Source organism: Hemitrygon akajei, chromosome 9 (assembly GCF_048418815.1).
Source record: "Hemitrygon akajei chromosome 9, sHemAka1.3, whole genome shotgun sequence".
Taxonomy (NCBI): domain Eukaryota; kingdom Metazoa; phylum Chordata; class Chondrichthyes; order Myliobatiformes; family Dasyatidae; genus Hemitrygon; species Hemitrygon akajei.
Genome location: NC_133132.1, coordinates 64,566,929 through 64,587,145, shown reverse-complemented (window position 1 = coordinate 64,587,145; position 20,217 = coordinate 64,566,929). Strand labels below are relative to the sequence as shown.

At 41.8% G+C, this 20,217-nt stretch overlaps 2 protein-coding genes across 7 annotated transcripts in view; one reads left to right on the top strand and one right to left on the bottom strand.

The window, feature by feature from the left end:
* mia3 (MIA SH3 domain ER export factor 3) overlaps positions 1–9,057 on the top strand; it is a 109,015-nt gene extending 99,958 nt beyond the window's left edge. The window contains exons 23-30 of one of the 4 annotated variants that reach the window (XM_073056173.1): positions 55–179; positions 3,069–3,209; positions 3,314–3,430; positions 6,134–6,247; positions 6,928–7,004; positions 7,415–7,483; positions 7,829–7,988; positions 8,093–9,057. In XM_073056173.1, coding sequence (XP_072912274.1) covers positions 55–179; positions 3,069–3,209; positions 3,314–3,430; positions 6,134–6,247; positions 6,928–7,004; positions 7,415–7,483; positions 7,829–7,988; positions 8,093–8,292 — 1,003 coding nt within the window. In that variant the 3' untranslated portion in view covers positions 8,293–9,057. Of the gene's footprint in view, positions 1–54; positions 180–3,068; positions 3,210–3,313; positions 3,431–6,133; positions 6,248–6,924; positions 7,005–7,414; positions 7,484–7,828; positions 7,989–8,092 lie in introns of all 4 variants that reach the window. The other 3 variants (XM_073056172.1, XM_073056175.1, XM_073056174.1) reach the window with 3 other exon arrangements.
* Positions 9,058–9,482: 425 nt separating this feature from the next.
* aida (axin interactor, dorsalization associated) overlaps positions 9,483–20,217 on the bottom strand; it is an 81,108-nt gene continuing 70,373 nt past the window's right edge. For all 3 annotated transcript variants that reach the window (XM_073056176.1, XM_073056177.1, XM_073056178.1), the window contains 4 exons: positions 19,848–19,970; positions 19,635–19,757; positions 12,970–13,087; positions 9,483–9,931 (listed from right to left, as the gene is read on the bottom strand). In XM_073056176.1, the coding sequence (XP_072912277.1) occupies positions 9,835–9,931; positions 12,970–13,087; positions 19,635–19,757; positions 19,848–19,970 (461 nt within the window). In that variant the 3' untranslated portion in view covers positions 9,483–9,834. The remainder of the gene's footprint in view (positions 9,932–12,969; positions 13,088–19,634; positions 19,758–19,847; positions 19,971–20,217) is intronic.

The window sequence follows — 20,217 nt, the reverse complement described above, 5'->3', positions numbered from 1 at the left end:
AAAATCAAGTATTTAGGTGGAATAGAATTGCATGCTTGATCTTTGTTATTGCAGGTTGATCGAATTGAATCAGAAGCTCTCTCAGCTCCAAAGACCTTCGATAATTAAGCCAACGCCAGGTAGGCCTGACAGGCAGATTCCTCCAGGAGCTCCTCCACCTCTAGGACCAGCACGCAGAGGTGAGGAACTATATGGTTAATCCACCTATGAGAATGAATTGCTTCATATTTGACCATTTCCTCATTTATTTGCCTTGATTTCTGCATTTGAGTCTCTGGATAAGAGATATTATTGCACGAACTGTATGTTTTAATGGTTGTTAGGAACCCAAGCATCTTATAAATCAATTTTAGTGATTGTTAAAGTATCTTGGTTCCAAATCATTTTCATCAAATAAGCCTCTAACAAGTTAAACTGAGGTAGAGACTGGTAGAAGAGAAAGAGGAGTGAATAGGGTAGAGACGAGAGAGGGGTAGGGGGGAAACAAGTAGGTCACTCAGCAAGTTCTTTCCCTTCCTTTGTGAACATCTGGCCTTCAGCAACTTTCCACCTCTGTTGAGGTGAAGTACTGCCCCTGCTCAGTTGCTTTACCTGCTGAGGTGGACTTTCTGGAAGTCAAATTCATGCAGTTTGGTGCATTTTAATCTCTTTGATTCTGACTGCCCTAGGCAGACTTTGCCTTATACTTGATCATCACGCACAGTAAAAATTATTACATACCATTAATATAATGAAAATGTAATGTGTGCAGGGTAATAAAAGTAATCTTTTAGTCTCCGCTTATGATGCTGTGTTTTGATTAAAAGTTTACAGTACATTGTATTTGTATTTTACTTTTTTGGATTTTTTGTGAGGTATAGAAACAATCAGCATTGTAGACTTGTACTGGTGTTAGATTTTCATCAGTGACCATCTTCACAAACTCATCAATGCTTCATCATCAGCAGACACTTTATCTTTAATTTTTTTTTTAAATCTTAAAAAAAATTATGCCATGACTTAAATTTCTGCAAGCAGCTTGCTGAATATTCACAATTACCTAAAATTTTCAGTTCACAATGATAGATATTTGCTTGTTTCAGGATCAGCATACAATTAAGCGGCATATGTTCACTCTGATGCTGATGAATCCACTCTTTCAATACACAATTGAGATCTCCATTTTCCGCTTTATGCAGTGTTTTTGTATTTTTAATTGACTTCTGTTTATTACATACGTGAGATTACTTCTGAGATCCGTCTGTGATGCAGAGACCTGCGTATCGCCTGGGAATCTTCCCAGTGCCTTGTGGAGTTTTGCAAGGTTGTTATGTCAAGTCAGTGCTCAAAAAGCAATTGGATTTTGGAGATTTTCAAATTCTGGAACTTCACATAAGGGGTGCTCAACCTGTGCTAAGGAGAAGGTGCTTGGGAAGCTGAAAGGGCTGAAGGTAGATAAGTCACCTGGACCAGATGGACTACACCCCAGGGTTCTGAAAGAGGTAGCCGAAGAGATTGTAGAGGCTCTAGTATTCTCTTTCAAGAATCACTAGTTTCTGGAATGATTCTGGAGGACTGGAAAATTGCAAATGCCACTCCACTGTTTAAGAAGGGAGAGAGACCTTTAAGGGAAAGGCCTCCTTAAGGGAAAATCGTGTGTGACAAATCTGTTGGAATTCTGTAATGAAGTAACAGGCACGATAAACAACAGAGTCAGTGGATGTTGTTTACTTTGATTTTCAGAAGGCTTTTGACAAAGTAGCACACATGAGGCTGCTGAACAAGCCCATGGTATTACAGTGAAGATACTAGTATTTATAAAAAGATTGGCTGACTGGCAGCAGGCAGAGAGTGGGAATAAAGTGGGCTTTTCTGGTTGGCTGCTGGTGTTCCACAGTAGTCGGTATTGGGACCGCTACTTGTCACGTTATATACCAATGATTTGGAAGATACAAAGATAGTTTAGAGGGGCAGGGAGTGTTAACGGAGTCTTCAGAAGGACTTGGATTGAGAGATTGGGCCAAGAAGTGGCAGATGGAACACAGTGTAGGGAAGTGTTTGGTCATGCACCTCATTAGAAGGAATAAAGGCATAGACTATTTTCCATAAAGGGTGCAAATTCAGAAATCAGATGTGCAAAGGGACTTGGGAGTCTTCCTGCAGGATTCCCTAAAGGTTAATTTGCAGGTGAGTCAGTGGTAAGGAAGGCAAATGCAATGTTAACATTATTTTCAAGAGGACTAGAATAAAAAGACAAGGATATAATGTTGAGGCTTTATTAGGCATTGATCGGACTACATTTGGAATATTGAGTGGTTCTGGGCTCCTTCAGCACTGGCTTTGGAGAGTCTGGAGGAGGTTTACAAGAATGACCCCAGGAATGACAGTGTTAATGTATGAGGAGAGTTTGGTAGCTCTGGGTCTGTACTTTAGAAGAATGAGGAGGAGATCTCATTGAAACCTATTGAATATTTAAATACCTAGATAGAGTGGACATGGAGGGGATGCTCCCAGTAGTGTGGGAGTCTGGAACCAGAGGGCACAGCCTCAAGGGATGGATGTTCTTGTTGAAAAGAGATGAGGAAGAATTTCTTTAGCCAGAGGATAGTAAGTCAATGATATTCATTGCCACAGGCGGCTGTGGCGACCAAATCATTGAGTGTATTTAAAGCAGAGGTTGATAGGTTCTTAATTAGGGTGTCAAGGGTTATAGGGACAAGGCAGAAAAGTGGGGTTGAGAGGGAAAATAAGTCAGCCATGATGGAATGGTGGAGCAGAATCTAGGCTCCTGTACCCTATGATTAGTGTTTCTTGATTGTAATTAAAAGCAAGTTCATCTAATTTAAAATTTGATTTGTTCTGGCTCATACACTATCTAGTCTAAACTGGCAATTTGCCATGCATTAACCACCTCTAAGAAGTTGCACTTTTAGATTCATAAACAATTACTCTGTGGAAATTATAGACTCATAAAAGATTACACTGTGGAGTAATCTTCAAACAGTTTGCACTTAGACATTTTATTCCTGTGTGGCTTGCAGAAACAAATGCTATGTGCTGGAATCAAAATGTTGCTTGTTGTATTCCAGCTCCAGTATCTTGTGATGACTCCTATGGGCCTTCTCCTGTAAGCACTGGGCCCCCTTCACCCCCCATGATGATGGAGCTCCTTGTACGGCCACCCTCAGCTAATGCAGGTCGTGGTTTTCCCCGGGATCGGGGGGATGGAGGTAGTGTATTCAGATGCTACTTAGAGCTGTTGTTGCATAATTGCCATTCTGTAAATGTGAATTGGCCAAATATGAAGTAACCACATAGTGTTTGTAAATTACAGGCCATCGAGTTCCTCCCGGTGCTTTGCCTTCTCGTGAGTGGGTTGGTCCGGGCCCAGATCGGTTAGGTCCTTCTTCTGATCATGGTTCTCCACCTCCTCTGTGGGACCGGCGGCCAGGTATTATCACTGTTGACAGCACAATTGAATTTTCTCCACTCCTGCTCCTGGCTTAGAATTCCTGCCCCTAGCCCCTCACTCTTGTACAAAAAAGGACAGAAGCAGGGAACTACCGGTCTGGTAGTTTAACAGCTATTATCGGCAGTATATCAATGAAACAGAATAGCTAATCGTTTTTAGAAAATTAAACTAGTCAACATGGATTTATGATAGGTTACACGTTTGACAAAACTTTCTCTAATTCTTTGAGTATGTAACAGGGAGACTTCATAGAGGGGATCTTGCGTTTAGTTGCCAAAGGGCATTTGACAAAGTGTCACATCAGAGGCTGCTACATAAATTAAAAACCTATGGTATCAGAAAAAAGTGTGTTAGAGTGGATTGAAAACAAAGTTTGGAAAACATGGGTCATTTCAGACTTCAGAGGGGTAACTAGTGGACTATCGCAGGCATCAGTTCTTGGCTCATTATTTTCAGTAATGTCCAGTATGTAAGATTTCCATTTTTGCCAGTGAGTTATAAAAAATAATTCTGCAATAGGATATAGATTAAGTGAGTGGGTAAAAGACTAGCAACTGGCCTTTATTTAGAGATACAGCATAGAACAAGACCTCCCAGCCCTTCGAGTCACGCCTAATCATGGGACAATTTACAATGACCAATTCTAACCGATATGGGAATAAACTGTGGCGGTCAAAGAAAACCCATGCATTCCGCAGGGAATACATGCAAACTTCTGAGAGGATGCTGGGATTGAACTCTGACACCCAAACTGTAAACACGTCACGCTAACTGCTACACTACCATGATGCCAGGAGGAAGTGTGAGCAATCATCTAAATGGAGAGACAAAATGAGTGAAAGACAGAGGGATTTGACATGAATAGCAGCTCCAACAAATGGTTAAGACAATTGTACAGGGTGAATTGTCACTGAGAGTGTCTATAGTTTTGGATGCCGTACCTAACATCAGACAATAACGTTGGAGGCAGTACAAAGGAGATTCACCAGGTTAACTCTCGGGATGAGAAGGTTGTCCTTCTAAGAGAGACCAAGTAGTTTGGAGTTTAGAAAAATGAGTGGTAACCTTATTCATACACAAAGGGGCTTGATTTTAAATTGTATTAATCCCCCTCCCCAGGAGAATAACATGAACAGTACAGCACAGGAACAGGCCCTTTGGTCCACAGTGTTGTGCCAAACCAATTAATTTCGCAATCAAATGACTAACAAAACTAATCTCTTATGCCTATACAATGTCCATATCCTTCCATTTTTTCACATTCATGTACCTATCCGAAATTACCTTAAAATGTTTCTGCTGATACCACACCAGGCAGTGCATTCCAGGCCCCCACCAGTCTGTATATATAAAAAAGCAACAAACTTACCCCTCAAATCTCCTTTGGAATTACCCCCTCTCACTTTGAATGCATGTTCTCATTATTATACATTTCAACATGTGGAAGAATGTATCATCTATCTACTCTATCTGTGCCTCTCATAATCTTATAAACCTCGATCAGATCTCCCCTCAGCCACTCTAGAGAGAACACCCCAACTTTGTTCAACCTCTCATTATAGCATATGCCCTCGAATCCTGGCAACATCATGGTAAATTTCTATTGCACCCTTTACAAACCTTTGACATCCTTCCTATAATGGGGTGACCAGTACTGTATGCATTACTCCAGATGTGGCCAAACTAGAGTTTTCTAAAGTTGCAACATAACTTGCTGACTTTTAAACTCAATGCCTCGACTAAAACAAGCAAGCATGTGACTTCTTAACCACCAATCAACCTGTGTAGCAACTTTCAGGGAGCTGTGAGCTTGGATTCCAGATCCCTTTGCTTGTCAACATTATTGAGGATCTTGCCCTGAGCAGCGTTCTGTCTCTTTGCATTTGACCTATCAAGGCACAACACTTAATGTTTGGCTGGGGGGGGGGTTAAACTCCATCTGCCATTTCTCCTCCCATATCTGTAACTGATCTGTAATCTGTTTTATTCTTTACTCTTCATAGATTACAGCACAGGAACAATGTTGTGCTGAAGTAATTAATGTTAACTAAACTAACCCTTCGTTGACGTACTGCCTGTGTCCTTTCATTCTCTGCGTATCTAAGAGCCTCATAAATGCCTTATCACAATTGCCTCCACTATCACTCTTTAAAAATACTGCCCTGCACATCTCCTTTGAACTTACCCCTCTCACCTTAAATCCCTGCCCTCTAGTATAAGACATTTTGACCCTTCTGTCAGGTTTGCCCTCAGCCTCCAACATTCTAGAGAAAACAGATCAAATTTGTCCAACCTCTCCTCAGTGCATGTCCTCTTATTCTTGCAAATTTCTTGGTAAATCTGCTCTGTACCTTGTCTAAAGCCACCAAATTCTTGTGGCTTTAGACAAGAATGGGGCAACAAGAATTGAATCCGTGGAACTGTTGTTATGAATCTCTTTTGAACCCTATCCAGAGATGGACAGGCAGTCTTTCTAGTGTGAACTTTTCTATACTTTCCTTTCAATGTTGAAAGGCCATTTTATCATCAAGTTCAAGTAGTCCCAGTCCCCACTCTTTATCCCATAACTTGTGCTCGCTGCAGATTCTACCACTCCCTTATGCATTGCCAATAATTTACGGTGGACAAAAAACCTGTGAATCAGCATAGCTTTGGAATTTTAATTTAATGTTGCTCTTTCAGGTCCAATGGATGGTTATCCTGGACTACGGAGACCACCTTCGGAATCGAATATAATGTCTGGACGAATTTCTGGTCCAGGTGAAATTCGTGGACTTCCACCAGCTAACAGAGCAGGTATATTTAAATAAAACAAATAAATATAAAATGATGACTAAAGCAAGTGGTGGCTTGCAATGAAATCCACTGAAACATTCAATTGCTGTTGTTTGAAAGAAAAAAATGTTTGATTATCTCTGGATAATTTCAGTCTTATAAATCTATATCCACAGAAAAATGAGACAGGGTTTTAAAAAGAAATGTGCAGATGCTAGAAATTGTAATTAATCTGCCAGAAGCACTCAGAAGATCATGCAACATCCATGGAGAGAAATGAGCCCTTGAACCTTAGATGCTTAGCTGATCTAAACCTTGTTGCAACCCTGTGCATTACCCCACCCAATGTTGTGGTGCTGTCCCGTGTGCTGCACTGGTCCGCGTGCCTCACATGCTTGGACACTTTGTACGCCTTGTTTTTCAGATCACATTTCGCCACATAAAACTAATTCCCTGACTTAACACACTGGGCACCTCAATAATTATCTATTCTGATTTCTGCCTACTGATCTGTCAATAGGAACTATTTTCCTATATCTACCCCATAAAACCCTCACTATGTCAAATGCCAACAATCCCTCCATTTTATATATTACTGAGATCTTGATGTTCCTGTTAATCACGGAGACTGGTACAGGCTTTTTTTTTTAAAAAAACAGCTTTTAGCTGAGTTGTTTCATAATGAGTTTCATCTTCAGCAGAAATGTGCTCTGGAGGATCGGGTCAGTTGCCCAGTGGGCCAAGAACATCTTCCCCAAATGTGACGGAATGTGCGATGGTAAGTTTTGCACCCACCACTTTTTGCTAAAATCGGATTTCCCTTTTGCTGTAGATCCTCTGCTGAATTTTGATTTCATCACTTTGTAATGAAATTGCTTTGACAGAAAGAAGTATGATAGTTTCACCTGAAATGCTTTTTAAAATGTTTCCACATCCCCTGCTGGTTAAGCTTGATAAGAGTATCAAGAATTACTGGATTTAAACCTCTGCTTTTGATGATTTGGTCAATCTATATGGCAGTGGGATCCTTTTGGAGAAGCGGAATCAGTACTATCCTCCCTGTTGTGCTGCCTTTCCACCAAGCTGGTTAGTGTGATGAAGATGTTGGTTTGGTGGACTTTTGCACTTAGGTGACTTGCTTCAATTTTGCACTCTGTTTTGTTTTTAATTTGTTGGTTTTCTCTGTAGCAAGATGATGTTGCTAAGGCTGAAGAGCCGGCATCTTTATCTAATCCATCCTCTGAACAATCAAAGGCAGTGAGTAATGGGCATAGGAAATTGAATTTCATAACCCACTAGTAGTTTGCACATTTAATAAAACTAACCAATTGGATACTTTGATAAGCCCAGATTGTACATTTGTGGAAATGACTGTCCTCTTGTGCTTTGGTCAGTTATCAGATGAACTAACCTTGCATTTATCGATGTCACTGTAAGGCCTGTTCGTTCTGGGTTAAGCTTGCTGGTGCTTGTTATTTCAAAAGCTTTGATTGTTATGGATGTTGCTGGATAAAATTGGGGTGGTTAAAAACAAAGGCTTGCTTTAAAGAGATGCTCATCTTAGGAATGTAGAAGCTTTTAAAGTTCTCTTCTCCCCACCAGGTGAATGCTGATGCCTCTCAGGCTGCAATGTCTTTCCCAGGAACACCTATCATGAATTCATCTCTGGGCGGGATGCCTCCCCCTGGACCCCGACATGGACCCCCTCCACCCAGAGGCACCTACGGGCCAGTGCCAGTGCCACTCCCGCAGAGCCATCTAGGTAGGCTGAACAGTCCTCTGCATCCCTACTGTTATTTAACCTCATGAGGTTTCAAATTACAACTGCTTGCCCTCTGTCTGATATGCGTGTTTTTTTATTCACAGTCCGTGTTCCAGCCCTCCGTGATTACCCTCCAGGCCCGTTCCCGCCACCAGGGCACAGACAGTTTCTTCCTGCACCCTTACCACCACCTCCACAAGTTCTGAGAGACTTCCCACCTGGTGTAAGGGAATACCCACGTGGACCCAGAGTTCTGCCCCCTGGAGCCCATGACATTCCCTCTGGGCAAGATAACCGACAGTGACAAGGCATTCGACTGGACTGATCACTCACCTCAGGCAAATGTACTTGATGTATGTAAACCAGATCTACGATGGAATCCTTCAAGTATTCCAGGGTCCTGGTTTGTTTCTCAGTTACGTGTAATTGGGAATTATTTAACTAGCAGGTCTGATTATTGGACCTGTTTAAACTGTGCTGGCTGTTGGAGGATCCCATTCATCGTAGCAGTGGCTTTACCCTTGTGAATGATGATCAGGCGCAGTCAATCATCAATTTATTCTGCAGCCAGAAAACTCTTGGACAGCTTAAAGTTTTGTACTTTCCAGCTTTGGAAATGGATAGGAATGTTTATGGGAGATTTGCAAATTAAGTATAACATGCTGTTTACAGCTTCAAACTTCTGAGAATTTGTCAAAAGGTAGCCACTTTGCCAATCAAGGAGTAAATAGTGCAATATTAGGGTACCTGTGTCTCGTGTGGTAAATCTCTTGCTAATCTGTCAGCATTGTTCTGAGGCCTTTTAGTCTTCATGGTTGCAAAAAAAACTTTTCCTGTGGAAATAACTAATGAGAGCAGCCTGATTATGTTGTCATGGCAATACATTTGTAATTCATACACAAACTATTTCAATGAACCATCCATTTGTCAGCCAGCCTGATTTTAGTTTGACTTCTCTTTGGGAAAACAAAACACAGGAACACCCTGTATAAGTAAGGCCAGATGTAACTTATTTTACTATTGAGAATTTATTAATAAAGATTAAAATTACTGGGTTGTCAATGAATAATGTTCAGTGGTGATATTTGGGCCTCATTATTTTCTTTCCATGTAAGTCTCTGTTAGTAGGAATACATAGATTGGCACGGCATGAATCAAAACAGCCTGCAGATGTCCTGCTTCCAAGTCCCCGTTCTCTTCCCCTCCCACCCACCTCCATTATCATACTGTAAAATTTGTTATAAACTCCACAAATGTTAATGAACAGGGTACTGAACAGTTATATACAATGAAAAACAGTGCTACATGCAGTTGTAGTGCAATGATTAGACAAAGAATACAATTTTTAGAGCTTTGGCCAAACACATCTCACTAGGGCGCTTCAAATACATTTCTAGCAAAGTTTCCAGCCAGACAGAAGGGTTCTTGTTAAAAGTACCACTGCATACTGTTCACCACTCACACCTCTACATTAAAACACAGAAGCCAAGATCCTTTGTCCACTTAATGCTTCCCTTTAGTGTAACAATTACCTATAAAGCTGCTGCCTCAATGATCACAGCACACAGTCTGGATTTAAAAAGTGATGACTTGCTTTGTGAAGTTGTTCTCCAACAGTTCAGTATTAATCAGTTGCTAAAGTAATAAACTGGATGTTAATCAGCATGAAACTTTCCCCTGAATTGAACCAGCAGCAGTTCTGGACACAAGATGTTCTCTTCGAGAAACTGATACTGTTATTGCACGTTGTTGATCACAGATGTGCTGCCTAGCATGACTGGGATTCTGCTGTACACACACACAGTTACCACAACACTTGTTCATTTGCCTTAGTATCTACAGTAAGTCATTCCTTGTGCAATGTTTGATGGAGGTGAAGATACAGCGGTTTCCTGGTCAGCAAATGCAGCTTTTTTCTCTTAAAGTCGGTTGGCTTTTTGTATCTGAAGAGAGAGAGAAAGTATTTAATGTTATGATGACTGGCTGAGTGTTCACTTTCAAGTCTGAGCATGGCAAAGACAAGTTGTAATTCTATTCTATTACTCGTTTTTTAAGTTGAAAAACTACACAGATGTGGGATGTGATGCTTCAGTGTCAAGGCCTGAAGTTAAGCTCAAGGTGACAAAAGTTCATTTGTGGACAGATATTAAATCTCTCAACCTTCATTCTGAATAGTTCACAGCTATTCTATTGAATTAACTTGAGAGTTTGGCAGCTGTTATGCTGTTAGAAAGGATACATATAGATTTAAGATAATGTGAACAATTAAGATTTAGAATGTAGAAATGTACTTGTAGAAACAGATCCATTATGAATTAATGATATACAGTCGTCCCTCAGTATTGGCGGGGGATTGGTTCCAGGACCCCCTGCGGATACCAAAATCCGCAGATGCTCAAGTCCCTTACATAAAATGGCGTAGTATTTGCATATAACCTACACACATACTCCCGTATACTTTAAATTATCTCTAGATTACTTATACCTAATACAATGTAAATGCTATGTAAATAGTTATTATACTGTATTGTTTAGGGAATAATGACAAGAAAAAAGTCTGTACATGTTCAGTACAGGCGCAACCATCGTAGCTCCTTTGGGAACGCTGATGCCGCCTCAGCATCAGTCGATCCCGATTCTCCCGTGATCTTTAAGTTCTTGAGGCTGTAACACTTTACGTAGCAAGCCAGCCATCCCTTAAATGTTTGCTGTAAGCACGGTGTAGTGTTTAACGGCCACACAATGTGCACGCGACCAATGCTAATTAAAAATTATTTGGTAACAGCCTACTGTCCCAGGTGCATATTTTCATTAGACACAAAGTGAATATAGTCAGAATCTTTCCCTTGCTAGAGGTATCAAAAACAAGAGGGCACAGATTTAAGGTGAGGAGGAGGATTTAAGGGGATGAGGAATGTTCCAGATATCAACCAAAGGAGATGATGGAATCAGCTTCGTGCATTAAGAGGAATTTGGAGAGGGGCTTGAACAGGCAAGGCACAGGAGGTCACGGTTTAGGAAATAGATTAGTACAGATGAGCAGACATGGTGGGCCAAAGGACCTGCTTCTGTGTTGTAAACTCCATAAGACAGGAAACATGAGCAGGTCTAGGCTACCTGTCCCTGAACAACCAATCACTCCTCATTCCATTAAACTCCAAAGAATACAAGGCAATCTGTTTCTGATTATACAACACCTTCATTACAGAGCTCAATCTCAGTTGGACTTGTACTGATTGTGGAGGCAGCCTATCTTTTCTTAAAAAAAGACCAAAGCTGTGCACAGCACTCCAGGTTTGGCCTCCCCAATATCATGTACAATTGAGACAATACCTTGTTCTTTCTAAACTAATTCCTCCAACAATATAGGCCCATACATTATAAGCTACCTGCTCCTCCTGTCTGCTAGCTTCTTGTGTTTCATGCACAATAGCTCGATCCCCTTCCACTCTAGTCACTTGCAGTCTCCCACCATGTAAATAATAGTCTGCATTTAGCATTTTTAAGCATGACCTTAGATTTATAGAGGTGCTTGGAGATGGGCTGTGAATGGATGGAATATTAAAAATCAGAATATGGAAACACACTATACAGTTTCTAATGGTGAGAGATTGAAAGGACTGTGTTCCAAGGGACATGGGTGACTCTGTCCATAATCATTAAATTAAAAAGGCAAAGAGTGCTATATGCTGATTCAATCACAGCTAGAATAGTGTGTGCATGCAGTAAAGGATTCTGAGAAAGTGGGGAGATTCACCATGATGTTACTTCAGAGATTGGACAGCCTGTTGCCCCTGGAGCAGATGATTGAGCTGATAGAAGTATGCAAAACTGATGGGAGTAGATTTAAGAAACTTTTTTCCCCTCTGATGGGGATGTTCAAAGGTTATCAGGGTAAAGGGTAGGAGGTGCAAAAGGACCTGAGGGAATTCTTTCCTGCAAAGTCATTGGAGAACACTACCCTAAAGGTGCAGGTTCTCACAGCATTTTCATACAGGAACTGGTGAATATAGATGGACATGAACCCAATGCGAGTCAATGGGATTGGGAGAGATGGGTGCAATGGCTGGCATAAATGCAGTAGGTTAAAGACCTATTTTAATGCTGTACACTTCTCTAGGCATTTATCAAACAGACTGTGTCTATACTTGGGAGTTTGGAAGAATGAGATAATCTCTCACTGAAGCTGCTTGAGTTGATGCTTCCTCTGAACTAGGAGTTACAGTTTCAGAATGGGGTGGGGGCAATTATTCAGGGCATAGGTGAAAGGAAATACCAGGAGACTATGAAAGCTCAGCTGCTGTGTATTCACAACTAAAATCAACAATTTTGTATACTAAGAGAATCAAGGGAGTGCAGCAAGTGGTAAATGGTCAGTCACTGTCTTGCAGAAGGGCAGGGTCTTGTTCTCACTAATGGTTCAAGAAATTGGTGGCACACACTTAAATTTTGCAAGAAGTACAAGTATGATGTGAAGAAAAATATTTCTATGCCCAGAATTAACTGGGACTTCCAAAGGAAATGGGATAGCCACTTGGAAGGATAACCTGCAGGGATGCTCAACCTGAGAGCTAGAACAGGCAGGAGGATTAGAAGCTGTTATAAAACTGTGAAAGAGACCTAGCAGGTGAGTCAGTGTCACACAACATGAAAACAGGTCCTTTGGCTCAACTGCTCCAAGCTAACATATTCCTATCTAAGCTAGTTCCTGGGTTTTGTGCACATCTCCCTAAAACTTTCCTATCCTTGTACCTATTCAAGTTCCTTTTAAATATTACTAAAGCACCATCCTCAAGCACTTTCTCTAGCAGTTAATTCCATGTTATGACCACTTTCTGGGTTGAAAAAGTTGCCCTCAGGTTCCTATTAAATAATTCCCTTAATAGCTAACTTAGCAGGAAATGAAATGCAACATCTGTCAAACACTGAGAAGGGTATAGGTAGACCAGGCAAAATCTTTACCAGGTGGCTTAGTACTCACAGCTCTATAACAATCTCTCCAGCTTTGATTTCATCCATTTCCATAAATGCAAAGCACTTTGTGCTTGTAAACTTCTTTTTGGGTTTGTAATGTTTGAATTCAAAGAAAATAGCAGCTCCTATAAAAGAAAAAGTGGATTGCTGAAGATTAAATAGGAAGCAGTGATGTCTCACACTGATAAAATACATCACTATTATAACCAAGCTCAACATCAAACATCCACGAGGGTTTCATAAAATCCCACCCAACCCCACACATCAACAGAAAATATAAAAGTCTTAAAGTACATATCTCAAAGTTTCTATACCAGACTATGGAACAGTCCCTAGTACGATAGGACAGACCTCATCATGGCTGTTGCACCTTGTCGCATGCCTGCACCTCTTTTTGTCACTGTAACACTTTATTCTGCATTCTGTCAGTGCTTTTCCCCTGTAAACCCTCAATGTACTGATGTGATGAAATAATCTCTATTGGTAGCAAGCAAAATTAAGTTTTTCACCCCATCTCTGTACAGACATAGAACCATAGAACATTACAGCACAGAAACAGGCCTTTTGGCCCTTCTTGGCTGTGCCGAATCATTTTTCTGCCTAGTCCCACTGACCAGCACCTGGCCCATATCCCTCCATACACCTCTCATCCATGTACCTGTCCAAGTTTTTCCTTAAATGTTAAAAGTGAGCCTGCATTTACCACTTCATTTGGCAGCTCATTCCACTCTCCCACCACTCTCTGTGTGAAGAAGCCTCCCCTAATGTTCCCTTTAAACTTTTCCCCCTTCACCCTTAACCCATGTCCTCTGGGTTTTTTTTCTCCCCTGGCCTCAGTGGAAAAAGCCTGCTTGCATTCACTCTATCTATACCCATCATAATTTTATACACCTCTATCAAGTCTCTCCTCATTCTTCTACGCTCCAGGGAATAAAGTCCTAACCTATTCAACCTTTCTCTGTAACTCAGTTTCTCAAGTCCCGGCAACATCCTTGTAAACCTTCTCTGCACTCTTTCAACCTTATTAATATCCTTCCTGTAATTAGGTGACCAAAACTGCACACAATACTCCAAATTCAGCCTCACCAATGCCTTATACAACCTCACCATAATATTCCAACTCTTATACTCAATACTTTGATTTATAAAGGCTAATGTACCAAAAGCTCTCTTTACTACCCTATCTACCTTATGACACCACTTTTAGGGAATTTTGTATCTGTATTCCCAGATCCTGCTGTTCTACTGCACTCCTCAGTGCCCTACCATTTACCTTGTATGTTCTACCTTGGTTTCTCCTTCCAAAGTGCAATACCTCACTTGTCTGTATTAAACGTCATCTGCCATTTTTCAGCCCATTTTACCAGCTGGTCCAGATCCCTCTGCAAGCTTTGAAAACCCTCCTCACTGTCCACTATACCTCCAACCTTTGTATCATCAGCAAATTTGCTGATCCAATTTACCACATCATCATCCAGATCATTGATATAGATGACAAATAACAATGGACCCAGCAATGATCCCTGTGGCACACCACTAGTCACAGGCCTTCACTCAGAGAAGCAATCCTCCACTACCACTCTCTGGCTTCTCTCACTGAGCCAATGTCTAATCCAATTTACTACCTCGCCATGTATACCTAGTGACTGAATCTTCCTAACTAACCTCCCATGCGGGACCTTGTCAAAGGCCTTACTGAAGTCCATGTAGACAACATCCACTGCCTTCCCTTCATCCACTTTCCTGATAACTTCCTCGAAAAACTCTAATAGATTTGTTATACATGACCTACCACACACAAAGCCATGTTGACTCTCCGTAATAAGTCCCTGTCTATCCAAATACTTGTAGATCCTATCTCTTAGTACTCCTTCCAATAATTTACCTACTACAGATGTCAAACTTACCGCCCTATAATTTCCCGGATTACTTTTAGAGCCTTTTTTAAACGAGAACAACATGAGCTATCCTCCAATCCTCCAGCACCTCACCCGTAGATATGGATATTTTAAATATATCTGCCAGGGCCCCTGTAATTTCAACACTAGTCACCTTCGAGGGAATACCCTGTCAGGTCCTGGGGATTTATCTACTCTGATTTGCCTCAAGATAGCAAGCACCACCTCCTCTTCAATCTGTATACATTCCATGACCTCACTACTTGTTTGCCTTATTTCCATTAACTCTATGCCAGTTTCCTTAGTAAATACAGACGCAAAAAACCCATTTAAGATCTCCCCCATTTCTTTTTCATACATAGCTGTTCCATACATACATAGCTGACCACTGATCTTCAAGAGGACCAATTGTATCCCTTACTATCCTTTTGCTCTTAATATACCTGTAGAAGCTCTTAGGATTATCCTTCACCTTGACTGCCAAAGCTACCTCATGTCCTCTTTTAGCCCTCCTGATTTCTTTCTTAAGTATTTTTTTTGCACTTTTTATACTGCTTAAGTACCTTATTTGCTCCGTTTCCTATACATGTCATACATCTCTCTCTTCTTTATTAGAGTTCCAATATTCCTAGAGAACCAAGGTTCCTTATTCTTATTCACTTTGCCTTTAACCCTGACAAGAACATACAAACTCTGCGCTCTCAAAATTTCTCCTTTGAAGGCCTCCCACTTACCAACGACATCCTTGCCAGAGAACAACCTGTCCTAATCCATGCTCTTTAGATCCTTTCTCATTTCTTCAAATGTGGCCTTTCCCCAGTTTAGAACCTCAACCCAGGGACCAGATCTATCTTTATCCATGGTCAAGTTGATCACTGTTATGATCACTGGAACCAAAGTGTTCCCCTGCACACACTTCCGTCACCTGTCCTAACTCGTTTCCTAATAGGAGATCTAATATTGCATCCTCTCTAGTCGGTACCCATATATATTGATTTAGAAAACTTTCCTGAACACATTTTACAAACTCTGACCCGTCTAGACCTTTAACAGTATGGGAGTCCCAATCAATACGTGAAAAATTAAAATCCCCCACTATCACAACTTTATGTTTCCTGCAGTTGTCTGCTATCTCTCTGCAGATTTGCTCCTCCAATTCTCGCTGACTATTGGGTGGTCTATAATACAACCCTATTAATGTGGTCATACCTTTCCTGTTTCTCAGCTCCACCCATATGGCCTCAGTAGACAAGCCCCTTAATCTGTCCTGCCTGAGCACTGCTGTAACATTTTCCCCGACTAGCAATGCCACCCCCCACCCACCCCACCCTTCATCCCTTTGCCTCTATCACATCTGAAACATCGGAACCCTGGAACATTGAGCTGCCAGTCCTGCCCCTCCTGTAGCCAAGTTTCACTAATGGCTATAATGTCATAATTCCACATGTCAATCTACCTCAGCTCATCAGCCTTCCCCACAATACTCCTCGCATTGAAATAGACACACCTCAGAAGATTATTACCACCACACACAACCCTTCTATTTGTGACTTTGCATGAACCTTTAACATCATTTATTTCCACCCCCGCTTCACTATCTACTCTGGCACTCTGGTTCTGCACCCACCCCCGCCCCCACCCCGAGTAGCACTAACAAACCTCCCTGCAAGGATATTGGTCCCCCTGTAGTTCAGGTGTAACCCGTCTCTCTCGTACAGGTCCCACCTGCCCCAGAAGAGGTCCCAATGATCCTGAAATCTGAAACCCTGCCCCGTACACCAGTTCCTGAGCCATGTGTTCATCTCGAGAGCATCTTATTCTTACCCTCACTGGCACGTGGCACAGGTAGCAATCCTGAGATTACCACCCTCGAGGTCCTGCTTTTTAACTTCCTACCAAGCTCTCTATACTCACTCTTCAGGACCTCCTCACTCTTTCTTCCTATGTCATTGTTACCGATGTGTACCATGACATCTGGCTGCTCACCCTCCCATTTCAGAATGCTGTGCATGCGATCAGAGACATCTCTGACTCTGGTACCCGGGAGGCAACAAACCATCCGGGAGTCTCTGTTATGACCACAGAATCTCCTGTCAGTACCTCTATCGAGTCCCCTATCACTACCACTCTCCTCTTCTTCCCCCCCTCCCTTCTGCACTACAGAACCAGACTCAGTGCCAGAGATCTGGCTGCCGCAGCTCGTCCGAGGTAAGTCATCCCCCCAACAGTATTCAAATCGGTATACTTTTTGTTGAGAGGAATGGCCATAGGGGAGCCCTGCTCTGCCTGCCCCTTCCCTCGCCTGACGGTAACCCAATTACCTGTGCACTGCTCCTTTGGCGTAACTAGTCAAGTCTCTTTTACTGTCATTTCAACCATAACTGCAGGTACAGTACACTGTAAAAACGAGACTTTTTTCAGGACTGTGGTGCTACATGAACAATACAAAAACTACACTGAACTATGTAAACCAACACAAAAACGACACTAGACTACAGACCTACCCAGGACTGCATAAAGTAACACAGAGCAGTGCAGGCATTACAATAAATAATAAACAAGACATAGCACAGCAGAGGGCAGTAGGTTGGTAGACCGATGGCTTGGGGGAAAATCTGTTACATAAATAATCAGCTGAATGGCGGCATCAGGGATTCTGTCTGTTTCTGTACTCCTGCCGAGTATTTCGTTGCCACAGATGTAGTCCAATTTAATGGCCACTGGAGAGCAGAATGGACAGGAGAGCCGGCCGGCTAGGGCTTGCTTTTTTCCTGGCACGGACTCCTGCCCGCTCACCTCGCTTCCGCTTCCTCGCACACCGCCTACGCCGTCCCCACCTCCGGCCACCGGCATCAGGCGACTCCGAGGACTGCAGGCCCGATTCCCTCAGCAAGCCGAGGTCGCGCAATCTAACCAGCAGATTTTCATGAAGGTTTGATTTTGGGCGATCTCTGTATTGTAGCAGTCTCTGGCGATGGTACATATCTGTTATCCATTGCCCTAAACCCTAATTGTGCCTTAAAATTAAATTTAAAAACTAAATTAAAGTAGCACCAGATCCGAAAGGCCACTGCTACCTCCCTGAAACTTATCTAGAAACTTCTCATTCTCCCGAAGATCCGGAGGTCATCCAGCTCCTGCTCCAGTTCCCTAACGTCACAGACAATAAACCATTTTACCAATTTACTATGTCCAGTAACATAAGGAGAGGACCGAGTCATTCAGTATATTTGAGTTAATTCCAACGGACCATATCTGATCAGCTCCACGTGTAAAAGCTCTACACAAATGCCGCCATCTTCTGGACGTAAAGACCTTCTGCTAATCTCAGATTATCTCACAAATTTAATATTCATGGGATCTCCATTATTTCCTTCTTTTCACTATTTAGAAAATCCTCTTCTTTCTGTTTCATGTTTAAAGTTGGTTACCTTAGACTACCTCTTTTTTCCAGTAGTACATCTGCTAAATCAAAACATGGATTGGATGATGTTAGCTATAAGAGAATGGACAAATACAGATTGTTTTCTTTGCATATCAGAGGCTGAGGGCTGACCTGACAGAAGTTAATAAAGTTTTTAGAGGCATGCACGTGGTTGGCAATCTATATAATTTTCCCAGGGTGCATATGTCAAAAACTAGAGGGGCATAACCTTAAGCTGAGAGGGGAAAGTCTAAAAGGTTTGAGGCAAGTAGTGGAATGTGCTGCCGGAGGAGGTGGTGGAAGCAGATAGGACAGTAACATTTAAGAGGCATTTAAATGGGCATGTGAACAGGCAGCGAAGGTTAAGGACCATGTGCAGGCAGATGGGATTAGTTTAAAGTGACATCATATTCAGCACAGACATCATAGGCTGAAGGGCCTGTTCTTACATGTTCTAGAACACCTAACATTCACCTCCACTTCTCTCAAGTTCATATGAAGCTCTCCAACATTAAGTCATTACAAAATCTGGGGAATAGTTTGTCACAATACTTTGGATTCCTCGGTCCTATGCTTCCTTTGAGTTCTTTCCTATGCTTCCATCTCTTGCTCTTCACTTCCATGAGGTTGAAAAATTCCTATCAAATACCATCTCAATAACCTTACGAATTATATTCAGAAATCTTCTGGTTTAATTACTTCACAAAATTCAATAGATTTACTATAAACATGAGATTCTGCAGATGCTGGAAATCTACAGTAACACGCAAAATGCTGCGGGAACTCAACAGGTAAGGCAGCATCTATGGAAATGAATAAACAGTTGACACTTTGGGCTAAGTTCCTTCTTCAGGACTGGTTTTACTAGAGGTTGTTCATTATTAAGCGACAATCCTGGAAAATATAGACTGGTAAGTGTAATGTTGGTGATAAGACTATTGGAGACGATTCTTTAGAATTCATGAGAATTCTCTATCAGATTACCACTCATTCTGCTACACCCCTGTGAAAAAAGTCCCAACCTGCTCAACATTTCTCCATAACTCACTTCTTTCATGTCCTAGCAACATCCCTATAAGTTCCCTCTGCAAGCTTTCCAGTTTACATCTTTCCTGTAGCTGGGCAGCTGAATCTGAATGGAATGTTCCAAATGCAGCCCTAGCAGCATCTTGTACAATTCAATAGGCTGAAGGACCTGTTCATCACTGTGATCTCTGTGTAATGTACTCCCACACAAGCCAGTGCTTCACTCTGCATTGTGAACACATTTCGCTGGGTACCAGGACATTCTCTACCATGGTGTTGCTACACAAAAAGCCTTCTCCAAGGTAGAAAAGGAAGCTGACTTACCCTTTGGCAATTTCTCGATGTGTTTCTGGATTTCCACATCAACAGCAAAATGTATGTACGTGTCTTCCTTTCTTGTAGCCACAGGGGTATCTTGTACAGGGGTTAGATCCACTCCATTAATATCTGTGTAATAGAGGTACTTCCTGTATTAATATTTTGTAAGCATCAGAATTATATGGACCACAGACCCATTTCAAAGTGACCCTGCTTTACCTTTTACACTGACTGTCAGGTAGGGGTCAATGCACTGCCCTGCATCCTTGAGTCCAATTTTTTCTATCTTTACAGTAAGCAGAGCCATGCCTGGTTCAGAGGGCAGTCGTGGTAGGAGAGTACCTGAGAACAGACATTACCACAGTCTCAATGCTTGTGCCTTGTCATCATCAGAACACCACCTGTACTGAGTATTCAAAACAGTAATTCAACATTACCCACTCCCCTCCCTTGCAGGGTTTTAACACTGTTCATACATCTGGTGATTTCTCACAATGACCTTGCTATTTCTCACAATTGTTCCTCAGTGCCAGTGTTTGTTCAATGTGGAAGTTGTTTTTATGTTGCTTTACTTAACACTGTTGGCTGT